Consider the following 19,237-nt stretch of genomic DNA (forward strand, 5'->3'; position numbering starts at 1 on the left):
GAAGCCAACAGGCGCGCGGCACCCCCCCCCCCCCCCCCAGCAGGTAAAGATGCACCGGGGGGGGGGTCGTTTCGCCGCTGGGGGGGGGGGGGGGTGCCGCGCGTCTGTCGGCAACGCTCGTTCCCTGCTCCCTCTGCCCTGGAAGGGTTACTTCCTGTTCCGGGGCAGAGGGAGCAGGGAACGAGCGAAGCCAACAGGCGCGCGGCACCCCCCCAGCATGTAAAGATGCACCAGGGGGGGGGTTGTTTCGCCGCTGGGGGGGGGTGCCGCACGTCTGTTGGCAACGCTCGTTCCCTGCTCCCTCTGCCCCGGAACAGGAAGTAACCCCTTCCGGGGCAGAGGGAGCAGGGAACGAGCGTTGCCAACAGACGCGCGGCACCCCCCTAAGCAAGTAAGCTGCACCGGGGGGGGGGTGTCCGTTGTTTTGCCGGGGGGGGGGGGCGCGCAACGGAAATCCGCCCCAGGTGTCAGCCACCCTAGGAACGCCACTGCCCTCCCCCTTTCTTACCCTCATGGGCAGGAAAAGGTTCCCCGTTAACACCTCGGCTCTTCTTAGTTGATGTCACAGAGCTAGGGTTAAGTTGGTCCTTCTGTCTTTCTTGGAGATAGCTACAGATCCTCTACCAATTCCTTTGCAGCTATACTTGACTTAGGAATCTCTGTCTTTATTGTGTAATGATGTTTGCATCTGCAGGAAATGTGTAACAGGCAAAATCAAAATAATTTCATTTGTGTTTTTCCTTTTACTACGATTCATAAGGGACACTTTTTTGAGCAGGGGCCAGACTTTGCACTTAAGTAATAAGACTCGAGCATCAACTGACCTGCATCAGCTCAAGTATTGTGCTGTAGCATATGAAAGGCAAAACTCAATTGTAATTTCCCTTTAATTATGATTCCTAAGGGCTAATTTGTGGTGGGACATAAAGAGCAATAGATTCTCACGAAACCAGAGTGATCCTGAAATTGCAGTTCCTATGGGATGGTTTGGAGTAGGATACCAAGAGGATACTCTGAGAAGGCAAAATTAATCGCCATCGCAGATCCAAGTTGCGCATGCAACTAAATTAGTTCGTGAGCTATCAACTATGAATTAATGGACCTTAACAATCAATCATTGCACTTAGTTGGCACTAATTTGAAGTTGCATGCACATCTGCTTGCACACTATTCTATAACCCAGAGAGCCTAAATCATGTAGCGTGCAACTTAAAAGGGGGTGTGGCCAGTGGAGGGGCATAGGCTGGTCAGGGCATTCCGATAATTTGCACTTAGTGTTGGAGCCAATTTTAGGCCTAAAGTTGAACACCAGCATTTACACCAGGTTTCAGGTGGCATAAATACTGACACTCAACTTTAGGCCTAAAATTGGCTCCAACACTAAGTGCAAATTATCGGAATTAATCTATAAAGAGTGCTCAATTTAGAGCCTACTAATCATAGATTCCCATGTTGGGATCGGTTCTCTATATTGTCCAGCTTATCCTCAAGTTGTGTTTTAGTTTTAAGCCCAGGTGTCGATGTTTTGGCCTTCCAAAACGGACACCCATTGACATTTTGCGGAATATTCACCTTTTAGTGATTCCAAATGGTCATCCATAATGATTTCAGTCACCCAAGCAGAGCTAGTAGATAGTTGCTTAGCATGATTGACCTCCGCAATTTTGGCCTCGTGCTGGTGTGACTTCTCCTTCTCTTTCCACTGTACTTTAGCAGATGTCGGCTCTGTGAAGTCAATAGAACAGCCTGACTCGGTGCACCAAGCCCTTTTGATCAATCTCCGTTCTCCAGAACCCAAAAAAATTCCCCCGGGGAGTGGATTAAAGGGCCAGGGCCCAGAAGCTCGTCCTGCGTGCACTTTCTCTTCGGCACAGCACCACATGGCCCCTTTTTTGGGTCTTTATATGTTGCTGATATGGTTTAAACGTTTTTTAGTCCATTTTATCAGCATACCTGATGTTTTCGGAAATGCCAGAGATTTTTTTTTTTTTTTGTTATATTTGTACCCCGCACTTTCCCACTCATGGCAGGCTCAATGCGGCTTACATGGGGCAATGGAGGGTTAAGTGACTTGCCCAGAGTCACAAGGAGCTGCCTGTGCCTGAAGTGGGAATCCAACTCAGTTTCTCAGGACCAAAGTCCACCACCCTAACCACTAGGCCACTCCTCCACTTGAGGTTCTACATGGAATGTTGCTATTCCAACATTCCATGTAGAAGTCGGCCCTTGCAGATCACCAATGTGGCCGCGCAGGCTTCTGCTTCTGTGAGTCTGACGTCCTGCACGTACGTGCAGGACGTCAGACTCACAGAAACAGAAGCCTGCGCAGCCTTCTACATGGAATGTTGCTAGTGGAATAGCAACATTCCATGTAGAATCTCCAATAGTAGCAACATTCCATGTAGAATCTCCAATTGTAGCAACATTCCATGTAGAATCTCCATAGTAGCAACATTCCATGTAGAATCTCCAGTAGTATCTATTTTATTTTTGTTACATTTGTACCCTGCGCTTTCCCACTCATGGCAGGCTCAATGCGACTTACACGGGGCAATGGAGGGTTAAGTGACTTGCCCAGAGTCACAAGGAGCTGCCTGTGCTTGAAGTGGGAATCGAACTCAGTTCCTCAGTTCCCCAGGACCAAAGTCCACCACCCTAACCACTAGGCCACTCCTCCAGCTGAAGGGGGGGGGGGGGGGGGGGGGTTGAACATCTTGTTTAGAGACTTTGGGAAACCAAAGGTGTGAACATATAATTCTACTGTTGAAGGAAATGTTACTGACCGGTGTTTTGCATATCGTTAACAACGTTGGATACATGCACCTCTGAGGATTGAATAAGACTGTGGAATAGTCTCCTTTTCTTTGACTGGTCTGTGTCCCCTCTTTGTGGCCTTTTAGGATTGGTTCATTCATATATGAAAGTTTGTATTTAAACCTGGATGCCATTTTGTGGAGAAAATCTCTAGTTCTGAAAATAATGCCTCTATGTCAGGTACCAGCTGGTTTAAAAAATATATATATAAATATTTTTTGTGATTATTGTTTTATATCCTTTTTTCATATTGACCGTGAAAGAAATTGCATTCTGAAGCAGAGCCAGCACTCAAAACATGATCGCGTTGGTGCTTCCTTTCGTTTCATTGATAAGTTATATTTCACTTCATTTTTCTACATAATTGAGTTGCCAGTGATGAAACAAATACTGAACTATCCATAAGCTTTTTATTTGGCTGTTCTAGAATTATAACCCTGCAGTTGATGGTCCCCAATATATATATATTTTTTGTTCTGCATAGATTTATTATATCTCACTGTTTGGGAAGGTGTTGTTGTGTATGGTATTTATATCTAGGAGAGACTATCAGGATTTGTAAAAATTGATGGAAAACTTCTAGAAGATAATGTTTTGTCCAGGGCTTTCAGCAGTCTCAGTAGCAATGTGAAAGTTTTGTGTAAAATAGAAAAATGAAGGCCTATCCAGTCTACTACTACTACTTAACATTCCTAAAGCGCTACTAGGAGCTTACAATCTAAAGGACAAATGTACAGTCAGTCAAATAGGGCAGTCAAATTGGGGCAGTCTAGATTTCCTGAATAGAGGCATAAAGGTTAGGTGCCGAAGGCGACATTGAAGAGGTGGGCTTTGAGCAAAGATTTGAAGATGGGCAGGGAGGGGGCTTGGCGAATGGGCTCAGGGAGTTTATTCCAAGCAATAGGGTAAGGCAAGGCAGAAAGGGCGGAGCCTGGAGTTGGTGGTGGTGGAGAAGGGTACTGAGAGAAGGGATTTGTCATTTGAGCCCATTTATGCCATCTACTATCCCTTCCTCTCCCTTTGAGATCCTGTGTACTTTTTGAAGCCACATATTCTCAGCAGCTCCATAGAAATTAGTCCAGGAAAATAAGCACATCCCAATGCTTTAATTTGCATATATTTGCTGCTGTATTACAGTTGTAAGCAAATGTGAGACATTGCAGTGATCTAAAAGATATTCACCAGTACAAATGAGCAAGACCGCCGTGGGTAGGTGGCATTTTTAGTGATAATTGTTAAACTAAAATAATTTATAACAGCAGTATTCTTCTCTGTTTGGATTATTTATCTCTTGGATTTTCTGTGTACATTCCTCTGACCCTCAGTCACTGAGTGGGAAAACTTCCTTTGCTGCTTAAATATCTTTATGGGAAATGGGACTTGATATACCGCCTTTGTGAGGTTTTTGCAACTACGTTCAAAGCGGTTTACATATATTCAGGTACTTATTTTGTACCAGGGGCAATGGAGGGTTAAGTGACTTGCCCAGAGTCACAAGGAGCTGCAGTGGGAATTGAACTCAGTTCCCCAGGATCAAAGTCCACTGCACTAACCACTAGGCTACTCCTCCACTCTTACATTATATGAGAGTGGGAAACAGTGCATTTTTAAAGCCTGAAAAATTGTATTATGTATGTTGATCATTTCCAAATAGCTGAAAGTAGAGAAATATTATTTAAGATAAACATAGATGAAAAGGCAATAAGAAATACTACAATTAAAATACCAGATACATTTCAGATGGTTGTTTTGAAAGAACTGAGAGGTCCATTAAATATTTTATGCATTTTTATTTTTTTTTTTTTACCTGAGTTACATTTATCTGAAAGTAATTTTTTTATTTTTCAACACAGACAAGCAAAACTGGATTTGAGAGCGGCAACTGTGAAGGTGGACGACATGACAAAACTGATGGAAAATCTGCAAGAGCAGATACGGCAAAAGGTATATTAACAAAAATACCTGCAGAACTGGTAGCTCTCAGCTCCCCAAAGCCAATAGCTAATTAAGACTGGTACTAATTATAGCTACGTCATGCAAGGTTCCACGTTAGGAGTTACGGACCAAGAAAGGGATCTGGGTGTCGTCGATAACACGCTGAAACCTTCTGCTCAGTGTGCTGCTGTGGCTAGGAAAGCGAATAGAATGTTGGGTATTATTAGGAAAGGTATGGAAAACAGGTGTGAGGATGTTATAATGCCGTTGTATCGCTCCATGGTGCGACCGCACCTTGAGTATTGTGTTCAATTCTGGTCGCCGCATCTCAAGAAAGATATAGTAGAATTGGAAAAGGTGCAGCGAAGGGCGACTAAAATGATAGCGGGGATGGGACGACTTCCCTATGAAGAAAGACTAAGGAGGCTAGGGCTATACAGCTTGGAGAAGAGACGGCTGAGGGGAGACATGATAGAGGTATATAAAATAATGAGTGGAGTGGAACAGGTGGATGTGAAGCGTTCACGCTTTCCAAAAATACTAGGACTAGGGGGCATGCGATTAAACTACAGTGTAGTAAATTTAAAACTAATCAGAGAAAATTTTCTTCACCCAACGCGTAATTAAACTCTGGAATTCGTTGCTGGAGAAAGTGGTGAAAGCGGTTAGCTTAGCAGAGTTTAAAAAGGGGTTGGACGGTTTCCTAAAGGACAAGTCCATAAACCGCTACTAAACGGACTTGGAAAACTCCAAAATTCCAGGAATAACATGTATAGAATGTTTGTACGTTTGGGAAGCTTGCCAGGTGCCCTTGGCCTGGATTGGCCGCTGTCATGGACAGGATGCTGGGCTCGATGGACCCTTGGTCTTTTCCCAGTATGGCATTACTTATGTACTTATGTACTAGGCAAGTGTCCACTGAAAATGTAACTGCTATTAAATTGCTGGAAAACGCTCGTAGTATCTTGAAGCGAGATGGAAAAAGATTGGAGAAGAGGGCCAGTGTATTTGATTTCTGTGGCTTATTTGTTCATTTCTGAGATTTTCATTGATGAGCAGGTATAAATAATATTTAGTGAACTTAGACACCAGCTAAACTTTTTAGGAACCAGAAGAGAACACATATATAATTTATCACTATTTTATTGCTCTTTATTTTCTTTCTTTCTTTCTTTTTTTTTTTTTTTTTATGGAAGACATTTTATTTTTGCTTGCTTTTTTTTTTTTTCTGCTTCCTCTTTATTGGGAGGAATTTGTCAGTTTTGCCCTTGATGGAATGTATAGGAGGTTACTGGTTGCCCTTAACACTCCCTCACAGAACCACATCAAATCCTCAAGAATAGAGCAGAGAGGGCGTGGCTGCAGGCTTTTTCAGATGTATCCTCAACTCCCTCAGCAGTTCCAGGCCTTCCAACCTTAACGTCCACGCCAGAGGATGCAGGAGAAGAAACAGTCCACTTAACACCCCTCAAAAATATGCCAAGATTTTGAAAACCCTCTAGTGAGGAGTAGAATCTGTTTCTTCAAAAACAATCCCTCACATAGTACATATGGGCCATAAAAATTGTAAACTGATACAAAATCAGTTTCATCTCTGGAGGAAGGGAAAAACAGGGGTGATATGATACAGACATTCAAATATTTGAAAGGTATTAATCCGCTAACGAACGTTTTCCGGAGATGCGAAGGCGGTAGAATGAGAGGATATGAAATGAGATTGAAGGGGGGCAGACTCAAGAAAAATGTCAGGAAGTATTTTTTCACGGAGAGAGTAGTGGATGCTTGGAATGCCCTCCCGCGGGAGGTGGTGGAAAAGAAAACGGTAACGGAATTCAAACATGCGTGGGATAAACATAAAGGAATCCTGTTCAGAAGGAATGGATCCTCAGGAGCTTAGCCGAGATTGGGTGGCAGAGCCAGTCGTGGGAGGCGGGGCTGGTGGTTGGTAGGCGGGGATAGTGCTGGGCAGACTTATACGGTCTGTGCCCTGAAGAGGACAGGTACAAATCAAGGTATACACAAAAGCAGCACATATGAGTTTATCTTGTTGGGCAAACTGGATGGATCGTGCAGGTCTTTTTCTGCCGTCATCTACTATGTTACTATCTCTCCCTCAGCCCCCACAACCAAGCAGTACATAGGCTTTCAAGTCACTTCACAGCTCTTGCTTTAGCATCTAGGCCAGGGTGTCCAATCTGGGCCCTTGCCCAGTTGGGCTTTCAGGATTTCCACAATGAATATGGATGCGATCTATTTGCATACAGTGGAGACAATGTATGCAAATAGATCTCATGCATATTCATTGAGTAAATCCTGAAAATCTGACTGGGTTTCAGCCCTTTAGGACCAAGGTTGGATAACCCTGATCTTCTCGGTGAGGAAATCTAACTGCTCCTAGATACAGGAGTGATCAAGGAGATGCGTGCTATCAGAAAGGGATCAAAAACTCTATTTCAGATACTTACTGAAGTCAAGAGGGCTCTGATTGATACTAGATTTGTGGGAGCTTAATTTCTGCTTAAAGAAAGAAAAATTCAGAATGAACTCCTTAGTGGCCATCCTACTGTTCCTCTGCCAGAATGATTAACCGGTTTCTCTGTACCTCAAAGATGCCTAGATCCCATCTCACTCCATCCATGTTGCTAGAGGCACCTACGGTTCAACTTCTGAAACCATCATTGCCAATATCGTGGACTTTAGCTTAACAGCACCCAGTGTATTCACAAAGAGTCCAGGTATGTGGTGGCAGCTCATCTACAGAAAAGTCTGTTCATCATCCATTACCTGAATGGCTGGCTTATAACTGCTCACATGCCTTAGTATGCTCAACTGTTATTCAAATCATCATAACAAACACCTCAAGACCTGGGATTTCTCAGCAACAAAGAGAAATCTACTCTAACCTCCTGGTAGAATGTACACCTCATCCAGATAGTTCCGAAAGACAGGTATTGTACCAATGCATCTCCATGGCTTCTTTTGTCACTACTGTAATGAACTCAACGTTCTCAGGGAACCAGTGTCTCCAAATGAGTTAGTTTTGCACATACCATGACAGTGACAAACTTCACTCTTATGCCAATGTATGTAGAGTATGTTCCTAATCTCTCAAAATTACTGCTAGTTCTCGCCATATGGCTGCTTTGGTGCATGTTTCCCTTGCAAGGTTATGTGTGAGACTTCTTTAGCGACACCTAAAGTTCAGTAGCACCAACACAGCAAGCCACTAACACAAATAATCACTATAATGTTGCACATTCAATCCTCACAATGGTGATGGCAAAGACCCTCTAATCTATAAAGAAGCTGCTCCTTCCAGAGGCTCAGCATCATCTGGTTCTCATCATAGATGTATTCACAGCCCGTTGGTGACCACACATACACCACCTATGCACAAACACACAATTTGGTCAGATGTGGGCCAGTTGCAAGAGTGGTTTTGGGAGATTGGGGCATTTTTGATGTGAGAGAGTAGTTTTTTTGGGGGGGTAGGTGCAGTTTGGAGGTAGAGTTGACAAAGTAAAGAATGGGGAGATGCAGTTTAAAACATGAAGAATTCCCAACTTCCCTGTTTCACTATGTAGTGGAGGAGTAGTCTAGTGGTTAGTGCAGTGGGCTTTGATCCTGGTGGAGAGGCTCAGACACTAGACTCGTTTGGGAGGATGGTTTATCAGGCCTCAATGCTTACTTCTTACATCTAGTCCTACCAGTTCTACACAAGTCTTTACTTGAAATCTTTGCCACGCAGTACACTTAGGCATATTTTCAAAGCACTTAGCCTTCCGAAGTTCCATAGAAACCTATGGAACTTTGGAAGGCTAAGTGCTTTGAAAATGAGCCCCTTAGTCTTGCAGATTCTCTCCCTCAGAATGTTTAAAACCTTCTTATTCTCTTAGGTTATACAAATCACATTCACAATATTCAGCAAGAAAGAATAAGTACATAAGTAGTGCCATACTGGGAAAGACCAAAGGTCCATCTAGCCCAGCATCCTGTCACCGACAGTGGCCAATCCAGGTCAAGGGCACTTGGCACGCTCCCCAAACGTAAAAACATTCCAGACAAGTTATACCTAAAAATGCGGAATTTTTCCAAGTCCATTTAATAGCGGTCTATGGACTTGTCCTTTAGGAATCTATCTAACCCCTTTTTAAACTCCGTCAAGCTAACCGCCCGTACCACGTTCTCCGGCAACGAATTCCAGAGTCTAATTACACGTTGGGTGAAGAAAAATTTTCTCCGATTCGTTTTAAATTTACCACACTGTAGCTTCAACTTCTATTCTTTTCAACTGTCCTCCCTTGGACAGAGGCTGTATAAGAACATTATACAGGAAGCAAAGTATATATTTACAATAACAGCATACACAGAAGGAAAGCTAGCTCATTTTGCTTAAGTTACATTCTCAGTCATACCTCTTATATAGTCTACTTTTGCTACCTGCACCTAGTTTCTGTACGTCATTTCTCATAATCCCTTAAGGCTTCTTTTGCTAAATTTGCAAATGTCAGCTACATTCTTTCCACCTTTCACAGCCATCCTATCTCTATTTTCCATCACCCTGTTAATCATTTGGGTTGTTCATTGTTTTCACATGTCCATGACTCTTATCTTATCACCAGACATTATTGCACCATTGCCAAACTTGTTCTTTTCCAGAACTCATGATTTCTTTTTCTTTAACTTATATACAAGAAGCAGGCCGCAGAGCTTCGCTAGTTGGCCAGTAAGCAGCTGGAGTACAGAAAGTATCTGGCAGGAGGCACTTACAATTCTTTTGATATTGTGTCCAGACTCTCCGCCATTGGTGTGAGGATGCACAGACTCTCATGGCTGTATGTCTCTGACCTAGAACCAGCAGTTCAGGAGAGGTTGGTGGACGTACCTTGCTGAGGAGACATCTTTTTGGGAACAAGTTGGAAGAGGTCGCTGACCTCATAAAGAAACATATGGATACCATCCAGCCCCTGTCTCAGCAGTCTCCAGCTGCCATCTCCTCTTTCAGGACGTTTTTAAGTGGACCTAGGCAGCAACCCTACTGCTCTCAAAGACAGACGTTTCTGTCGCCTTTTTGCTCTGCCCAGCAGCCCCAGGCCCTGCGCTCTGGGCCTCACCAGTCTCATCCTCAGAAGTCCCAGATGTCTCCCCAGTCAAAGCAAGGGATGAACTTTTCATTGTCTCCAGGAGAGCATAACCGCAATCCAAATAACCATCCCAGATGTCCTGCTGGTAGGGGGGAGGCTGAATTTTTTCCAGCAAAGATGGCCCTTTGTAACTTCCAACTGGTGGGTTCTTCAAATATTCTGTCTCGCTTAGGCTCTGCATTGGTGTCAAAGACCACAAAATTGCCCACAGAGAACAATGTTCATCAGCTCTTGGCACAAGCAGGTACTTGCAGAGGAAAGTGCAAATCAATTCACCTTCTACAGGTCAATGCGGTTGAACCCGTGCCACCAGAAGAAAAAGAGAAGGGATTCTGTTCCAGGTACTTCCTTATGCCCCAAAACACAGGATGATTTCTTCCCATCCTATAGACCTAAGGGCCTTGAACGAATCCTTGTCAAAGAGAAGTGAAGGATGATTTCCTTGGGCATCCTACTTCCCATGATTCAGGAAAAAGATTGGGTATGCTCTCTGGACTTAAAGAATGCCTATACCCACATTTTGATATTTCTCAGTCACAGGAAGGTTCTCAGATTCCGAATAGGGAATGCCACTATGAGTATCGTTTTCAGCAATTTGGCCTCACATCAGCTCCCAGATGTCTAGCAGTAATTGCAATGTGTTTGTGCGTACTGGGAATAAATGTGTTTCCCTATCCGGACAATTGGCTGGTCAAGAGGAGGGAGCAACAGTGTCAGTGCACCTAACTACTTGTCTCAACGCCACCTGAAATTAAATATGACCAAAACCGAGCTTCTCATTTTCCCCCACAAACCCACCTCCCCGCTCCCCCCGTTTTCTATTTCTGTTGATGACTCTCTCATTCTCCCTGTCTCCTCAGCTCAAAACCTTGGGGTCATCTTTGACTCTTCTCTCTCCTTCTCTGCCCATATCCAGCAGATTGCCAAGACCTGTCGTTTCTTTCTTTACAACATCCGTAAAATCCGCTCCTTTCTTTCAGAGCACTCTACCAAAACCCTCATCCACACCCTTGTCACCTCTCGTTTAGACTACTGCAATCTGCTTCTTGCTGGCCTGCCACTTAGTCACCTCTCCCCTCTCCAATCGGTTCAAAACTCTGCTGCCCGTCTCGTCTTCCGCCAGGGTCACTTTACTCATACTACCCCTCTCCTAAAGTCGCTTCACTGGCTCCCTATCCGTTTTCGCATCCTGTTCAAACTTCTTCTACTAACCTATAAATATACTCACTCTGCTGCTCCCCAGTATCTCTCCACACTCGTCCTTCCCTACACCCCTTCCCGTGCATTCCACTCCATGGATAAATCCTTCTTATCTGTTCCCTTCTCCACTACTGCCAACTCCAGACTTCGCGCCTTCTGTCTCGCTGCACCCTAAGCCTGGAATAAACTTCCTGAGCCCCTACGTCTTGCCCCATCCTTGGCCACCTTTAAATCTAGACTGAAAGCCCACCTTTTTAACATTGCTTTTGACTCGTAACCACTTGTAACCACTCGCCTCCACCTACCCTCCTCTCTTCCTTCCCGTCCACATTAATTTATTTGATTTGCTTACTTTATTTATTTTTTGTCTATTAGATTGTAAGCTCTTTGAGCAGGGACTGTCTTTCTTCTATGTTTGTGCAGCGCTGCGTATGCCTTGTAGCGCTATAGAAATGCTAAATAGTAGTAGTAGTAGTAGTAGAGCTACTACAGTTCGTGATAAACTACTCCAAGTCCCACCTTCTCCTGGTTCAGTGATCAGAGTATATAGGAGCCCTGCTTAATACATTGCAGGCTCGAGCTTTTACTCGCCTCACAAGTCTGAAGCAGCAAGCAGGTCACAGCTTGGCAAATGTTGAGATTAATTGGCCATATAGCTTCCAACAATGCAGGTCACTCCCATGGCACATCTCCATTTGATAGATGCCCAGTGGACCCTAGCTTCCCAGCAGTCTCAGGCAGCTGGGAATCTAGCGGATGTAATCCAGATTCCTCCAGAGTTGACTCATGCCCTTTTTTGGTGGACAATTTGGTTGAATTTGACTCTGGGACAGCCATTCCAAATTCCACCTCCTCAGAGTATGTTAACAACCGATGCATCCAGCTTGTGATGGGAGCTCATGTAGATGGGCTTCACTCCCAGGGTACTTGGTCTGCTTAGGAAACAGCTTATCATATCAATTTCCTCGAGCTCAGGGCCGTTTGAACACTAAAAGCTTTCAGAGATCGGCTACAGAACCAAATTATTCTCATGCAAATGGACAACCAGGTTGCAATGTTGTACGAACAAGCAGAGTGGTACTGGATCCTACCCCTTGTGTCAGGATGCAGTAGACTGTGCTTCACAGAATGGTCCTCCGAGCCACGTACCTAACAGGAAAGGATAACTACCTGGTGGACAGAATAAGCAGGGTTTTGCAACTGCATGATTGGTCTCTCAATATGGGTTTAGCCCCCAAGGTCTTCCAAGACTGGGGCACCGCTTTGGTGGATCTTTTTGTCTCTCATATCAACAACAGGGTCACCGACTTCTGTTCCAGGATCAGATCATACAGCAGACTAGTGTGAGATGCCTTTCTCCTTCATTGGGGGGAAGGTCTTCTGTATGCATATCCTCCAATACCTCTCACAGAGAAGACTTTTCTGAAACTCAAGCAAGACCAGGAAACTATGTCTATGCACGTTTTGACAGACTTCCGTAAATTACTAAAGACTAACCTGTTCAAAGAGACTTAAGTAAAGGATCCTTCATAAATGACCAGATATCAAAACTTTACCAAAACAAGACAACGTTGAACTCTTTTTATCTGTTTACTTTATTCACATTGTTACTGTTGAATGATTTACATTTACCCTTGATCTTTAATGCCTGAATTGAACTGTATGTCTACTTCTTATAACTTATTTTATATTTTCTGTACTTTAAATGTAATAACATTCTGTATTTCTCATTCCGGAATGGCGATCGCCATTACGGCATAATGTGAGCCGCATTGAGCCTGCAAATAGGTGGGAAAATGTGGGATACAAATGCTGCAAATAAATAAACTATGATCCTAATTGCCCCTTGCTGGCCGAGGCAAATCTGGTTTCCTTTTCTTCTGGAGTTGTATTCTGAAGATCCAGTGAAATTGGAATGTTTTCCAACCCTCATCACTCAGAAGAAGGAATGAGAAGGGATCCCTTCTGCATCCCAACTTCCAATCCTTGACTTTCACGGCTTGGATGTTGAGAGCATAGAATTCAAATCCTTAGATTTGCCAGGGTGGGGTGTGTTTTGCATCTTGCTGGCTGCCAGGAAGAGATGTTATTCATTTAAGTGGAGGAGGTTTGCCATCTGGTGTGAGGGCAAGACCTTAGATCCCTACACAAAAAACTGCTTTAATAGTGTTGGTTTGAAAACCAGCTCTCCATGTAGGAGGTAAGCCCATCTTTGTACAGCCTCTAGTTATTTGCTTCATGAGAGGTTTGCTATTGACATGGGATCTCAACATTGTCCGTCACCCATCTGATGAAAACTACTTTTGAGCCCCTTGATTCCTGTCATCTGAAGTATTTAACATGGAAAGTTGTGTTTTTGGTGACAGTCTGACAGTCACTTCAGCTCGCAGAGTCAATGAGCTAAAGGCCCTAGTAACTGATCCACTTTACAGTAAGTTTCACCACAATATAGTTCTCCATATGCACCCTAAGGTCCTTCCTAAGATAGTGTTGGAGTTCCTTCTTAATCAGTCAGTTCTGCCCAAAACACGTCCCCTTGCTATTTAGACTAACTACAATGTAAAACGTCCAAATTCTGCCTTTTAAAAATCACGATTTGGATGTTTTCAGCAGATGGACGTTTGTTTGCTTCCAAAATGAGCACTATAACACAAAAAAAATTTAGATGGACTAATGATGAAATACTGCCAGTAAGCTTACCAAGAATTGTGATGGGCAAGGGCATATTGAGGTCTGTCTTTCTCATACTATCTTATATATTATATCACTAGGAAAAAAGGCCCGTTTCTGACACAAGTGAAACGGGCGCTAGCAAGGTTTTCCTCGGAGTGTGTGTGTTTTACAGAGTGTGTGTGAGAGTGAGTGTGTGATACAGAAAGAGTGAATGTGTGAGTATGTGTGACATAGGGAGAATGAATGTGTGAGTGTGTGTGACAGAGAGAGTGAGACTGTGTGCGAGAGTGTGTGTGTGTGGGAGAATGAGAGTGTGTGCCAGAGGCCACCTCCCACCCAGTGTCAGGGTCCGCCTGCACCCCCTCCCTCCCAGTTTCAGGGTCCGGACCCCCCCCCCCCCCCAAGTTCCAGGGTCTGCTATGCCTCCCTCCCACCCACCCAGTTCCAGGGTCTTTTCCCATCCTCCCTCCCATTTTCTGGGTCTCTCCCCCTCCCAGTTTCAGGGTCACCCCCCTCCCTCCATCCATCCCAGTTTCTGGGTGTGCCTGGCCCCCCTCCAAGTCCAGGGTCCGGCCGCCCACCCTCCCACCCAGTTCCATGATCGTTGCCCCCCCCCCTCCCTCCCTCCCAGTTCCAGGGTAGTTGCCCCCTTTCTTTCCCTCCTCTCCCCTCCCCTCCAGCCACCCACTTGCAATGTTCTGAAGCTGACTGTGTGGCTTCAGTGAAGGATTCGTAATTTTCGTCAGGTTCGTCGCTCTTTAACCATCTCTGTCGGCCCCGCCCTCGCACCTCTGATAGGTCCGCCGCCTTTGACGTCGAAACGTGATGACATCGAGGACGTCAAAACGCGATGATGTCGAGGGCGGCGGACCTATCAGAGGCGCGAGGGCGGAGCCGACAGAGATTGTGACAGAGCGACGAACCTAACGATCCTTATGAACCATTCACTTGAAGCCATGGAGTCAGCTTCAGAACGTTGACGGTGCCTTTTATTATAGTAGAGATGTGAAATTGTATTGGCACAGCGAATTTCGTTATGAAAATGTAAAAGTTGTTAGTCTGAATGGTATTTTGTTTTGATGTAAGAGGCAGACAATGCAAAGATGATGACTGTTAAGTATTAATCATTTGGTTTCATAAATATTTGCTGAACTGGATTTATGGAACACTGATAAAGGTAGCTTGCAGTTATCTGTTCTGATAAGTACATAAGTATTACCATACTGGGACAGACCAAAGGTCCATCAAGCCCAGCATCCTGTTTCCAACAGTGGCCAATCCAGGTCACAAATATCTGGCAAGATCCCAAAAAAGTATAAAACATTTTATACTGCTTATCCCAGAAATAGTGGATTTTCTCCGTCCATTTAATAATAGTAGACATGTTACAATGATGATCCTATATAATAAAACGCACCTCCAATATTCTGAAGCTGAGGCATTCCTGCTCTCTGTATCCAACTCCTGAATTGACATCACGTACTTCCGGGTTCGTCACAAGCAGAAGTGACCAACCACAGGAGGTTTCTCGGCTTCAGAATGTTGGAGGTGCATTCTATTAAATAGGATTGGTCAGTTCCTTGAAGCACAGCCAGAGCTCAGTGACCTGCACAGTAACGCACAGACACCAGAGAGAGGTGGGGCCTGACACCAGAGAGCGGGAGGGAGGGGGGGAGGTATCTCTGTCACACACACACTCTGTCTCACACTGTATCACATTCACTATGTGTCACACAGTCACTCATACACTCTCTTGGTCTCATACACTCAGTCTCACAGAGAGTCTGTGTCTCACACACACACTCTCGCACACACTGTATCTGTGTGAAACACACTGTGTCTCACATACGCACTTGCACACACTCTCATTCTCACACACACACTCGCACCCAGACTCACTCTCTCTCACACACACTCGCACATTCACTCTCTCACACACAGTCACACTTACATACACTCTCTCAAACATACACACTCTGAGGAAAACCTTGCTAGCGCCCATTTCATTTGCGTCAGAAATGGGCCTTTTTTACTAGTGTGTTAATAATTTGTTTAGCTTGCCAACGCAGCAATTTGTGATAAAATACCGAAGATTTGATGTAGAAGCTATATGGCAGAGCAGCAGACTGATGGCTAAGTGTGCGGCTTGTACTGTGAAATTCGCAATAAAATATTACATGGCAATGCAGTAAGCTAAAGGCATTCAAATTTTGGTTCTACCTGTGTTAGCTTTCTGCATTTGTCCCTGAATTCTTAAATTCAGAAGGTACGAAAGAGCATTATGTTTGTTTCACTTACAGGAAGAAGATATGGTTGCTGTTCAGGGGAGGGAGGAAGCAGCAGACAAGAGGTTACAGCAACTTCAATCAGCAATAACACAATTAGAAACAAGGTAACATGTCTACTATAGGCATATAAAATTAGAGCCTTGCCCACTTATCTGCCATCATTTACAATGTTACTATTCCTCGACACTGATGTGAAAGACTGATATCAAATAATAGGAAGCATTTGGTTGCAGTTATTGCTGCTAAAGGTAGTGCAACCCGTTATTAAGTTTAGGGGTCATATATGTTTTCACATAAAGTAATAATTTTAAAAACTCTGTTATGTGTTTAATCAGGTTCCCTTTGTCTAATATTACATTTTCTTTAAAGATCAGTGTAACATATATTCAGTGATGGGGGAAAATGAGGGGGGGGGGACTTTTCACTTATGAGTTTTTGCTACATATCAACTGAATTCCTCATCCCTGTAAAACAAGGAAACCACAGGCCATCACTTAGCAAAAAAAAAAAGATTATAAATTAGAAATATAATGTAGACACAAAAAGTGACATGGAAAACCAAAGAAACCCCAGAGAAACAGAGATGCATTTCCTTCAATATAGAGCAAAATACAAGAAATACGCATGTTCAAAGCTGACATTCTTTCTCAAAATATCAAAAATAAATTTGTGTCCGTCTTCCCTGACCATTTTATTTTTCCAGTTGGGTTGGTCTGGTCTCTCTTTACTACTTCCTTTTGTTGATTTTCTCTGAGTCCCTTTCCATTTTCTGTTTCTTCACTGTTCTCTTCCTTATGCCTAACTCTGACACTGATCCTTTGCTCTCTATTTCTCTCATCTGCCTTTTTATGAACCTGTAACTAGATTTCATTCCTCCTTCTCCCCGCAATCTTCAGTCTCCTCTTTCACTTACTTAACAGCTTTCCACTTCTCCTCCCATCCCCACCCCTCTCTCATTCCTTCTCCGACCTTCTATTCCTTGAATTTCATTCACTTTCCAATCCCCCGTTTCCAGCCCCTGTGTTCCTTGCCTCTGAGGCCTTATCAGTCTCTGCCTCTCATCTCCTCCCTGTTATTCATCTCCCTTCCTACCTTATTCAGGTTCCCATTCCCCCTTTAACCTCCCCTGTTCCACCCTCTCTCACCTATGTCACCTTCATTTATCCCTCAAACACTTTGTAGCCCTCTTTTCCCCTTTCCCTAGCAGCGAATGTCCCTACCTCTTCTCCCGTATTTCCTTCTCCACTTCCCCAGCATTCACTCACCTCATCCAATATTTTTCTACCCTGTCTTTATTCACCTTAACCCCATCGTCCATCTCTGTGCCTCTCCATCTTTACCTTCTCTGCATATATGCCCATGTTTCTCCACCCCCCCCCCCCCCCCCCCAGGGCCAGTGCTTGGGTCTCTGGCGCCCCCTGCAAACTATCAGTTTGCGCCCCCCCCCCCCCCAGTCCAGCATCTCCTTTCTCTCCTGTTTCTTTTTTCTTTTCTATCTCTTTGTCCACTCAAATTTCACCGTCTTACTCTACTTCTTTTCACTTTTCATCTACTTATCAACTTTCTATCTCCTTCTCTCATTCCCTAGCTGTCACATTTTTCATCTCATTCATTTCCCATCATCCTATTCTCTTTTATCTTTCATCTGGTCCCCATTACCAGTCACTATCCTCCTGTTACTCATCTCTTTGACAACTGTCCTGTGGCCTCTCCCATATGGATCCACCATTCCTATCCTATCCCTTGCTCCACTCTTGTAACCAAGCATCTCCTCCCCCCCCCCCACCACATGCTTGAAGCCTGATGTCTCCCTTACACCCATCTTCCCACCCGCTCCTTCCTGTCCTTCCTTTCCTCTCCCCGAGTATGTCCTCTCCTTCCCTCTCTTCCACCCCCCCCTAAGTTTGACATTGCCTTCCCTTCCTTCCACCCATCTCTCCATCTGCCCGCCTCTGTCCATCTCTGCTTCCCCCTTCTGCCCCCCAAGTCTGACATCTCTCCTCTAAGTCCATATCTCCTCTCCTCTTTCTTCCACCCACTCTCCTTGTCCATCTCTCCCTCTTCTGCCCTATCCCTTGAATCTGACATCTCCCCCTCCCTTCCATTACATCATCCCCATCTGACATCTCTCCGTCCTTCCCTTCTTTCTACACTGCCAAGTCCAACATCTCTCCCTTCACACTCTCTCTCTCTCCCCACATCTTCCTTTTTTCCCCCTGGCTGCAGTCTGACATCTCCCCCTTCCTTCCTCAACCCCCTTACTTGAGTCTGCCTTCCTTACTTTCCAAAAGTCAGCAGCAGCAAGTCTCATATGCTGCCCTGCCACTGGCACCAATCTCTTCTCTCTACTGCAGCCTGCCTCTGAGGAAGCAGGAAGTTACTTCAGAGAGGCAGGCTACAGAAGAGAGAAGAGGCCGATGCCGGCGGCATGTCAGTATATGGAAGGTGCTTCAACCTTTTGCAAAGCAAAGAAAGAAGGCAGACTCAGTGAATGGGGTTGAGAAAGGAAGGGGGGAGATGCTGGGGTGGGGAAAGAGAAGTCCGACCAGGAGGAAGGGATTGGAAGGAGGGATCTAAGCAGGTAGGTCAGCCAACAACTGTGGCAAGATGCCACTTTATGAAAAGGGCTACCCCTGCCCCCCACGGTCTTTTAGTTATTGTAAACACCTAGTGGTAAACTTAGATTGATTGATGGAATGTTAAGCCTCGGAAATAAATAAATAGTAGAACGTTGTCATTTCAAAACCAGCAGTTGTTAGTAAGTAATTATCTCACTTCAGGTGGAATGTGTGGATGTTTAGTAATATCACCTGATTTCATGTGTGCATTTCTTCACTTTGCTATCAATATCTGATTAACTATCTTTGTTTTAGTTAACACTGCACCTTTTTTTTGCAGGTTACGTGTAGCTGCCCAAGATGTGGAGCAATTAGGAAGAGAAAGAACGAGTTTGGAAAAACAAGTCGGGGAGCTTCAAGCAAAGTGTTCAGATCTGGAAGAAGAGAGATATGAGGCTGTGGCAAGAGTGCGAGACAGCATGCAACTGGTGGAAGAAGCAAACTTACAAAAAGATCAAGTGAGATAGTGTCCTAATGTCATTTATTCATGAAGGCTGAGTACTGAGGGGCCTTTTTAGTAAGTTTAGTCCTCACTTTGGTATTAACACAGAATTAACATGCTTTA

At 44.5% G+C, this 19,237-nt stretch overlaps 1 protein-coding gene across 3 annotated transcripts in view; it reads left to right on the forward strand.

Annotated features, from left to right (window-relative positions):
- The window catches only part of SCLT1 (sodium channel and clathrin linker 1), a 145,802-nt gene that overhangs the window by 60,948 nt on the left and 65,617 nt on the right, over positions 1 to 19,237 (forward strand). For all 3 annotated transcript variants that reach the window (XM_030191734.1, XM_030191737.1, XM_030191735.1), the window contains 3 exons: positions 4,668 to 4,758; positions 16,067 to 16,158; positions 18,953 to 19,130. In XM_030191734.1, the coding sequence (XP_030047594.1) occupies positions 4,668 to 4,758; positions 16,067 to 16,158; positions 18,953 to 19,130 (361 nt within the window). The remainder of the gene's footprint in view (positions 1 to 4,667; positions 4,759 to 16,066; positions 16,159 to 18,952; positions 19,131 to 19,237) is intronic.

Source organism: Microcaecilia unicolor, chromosome 2 (assembly GCF_901765095.1).
Source record: "Microcaecilia unicolor chromosome 2, aMicUni1.1, whole genome shotgun sequence".
NCBI classification, from domain to species: domain Eukaryota; kingdom Metazoa; phylum Chordata; class Amphibia; order Gymnophiona; family Siphonopidae; genus Microcaecilia; species Microcaecilia unicolor.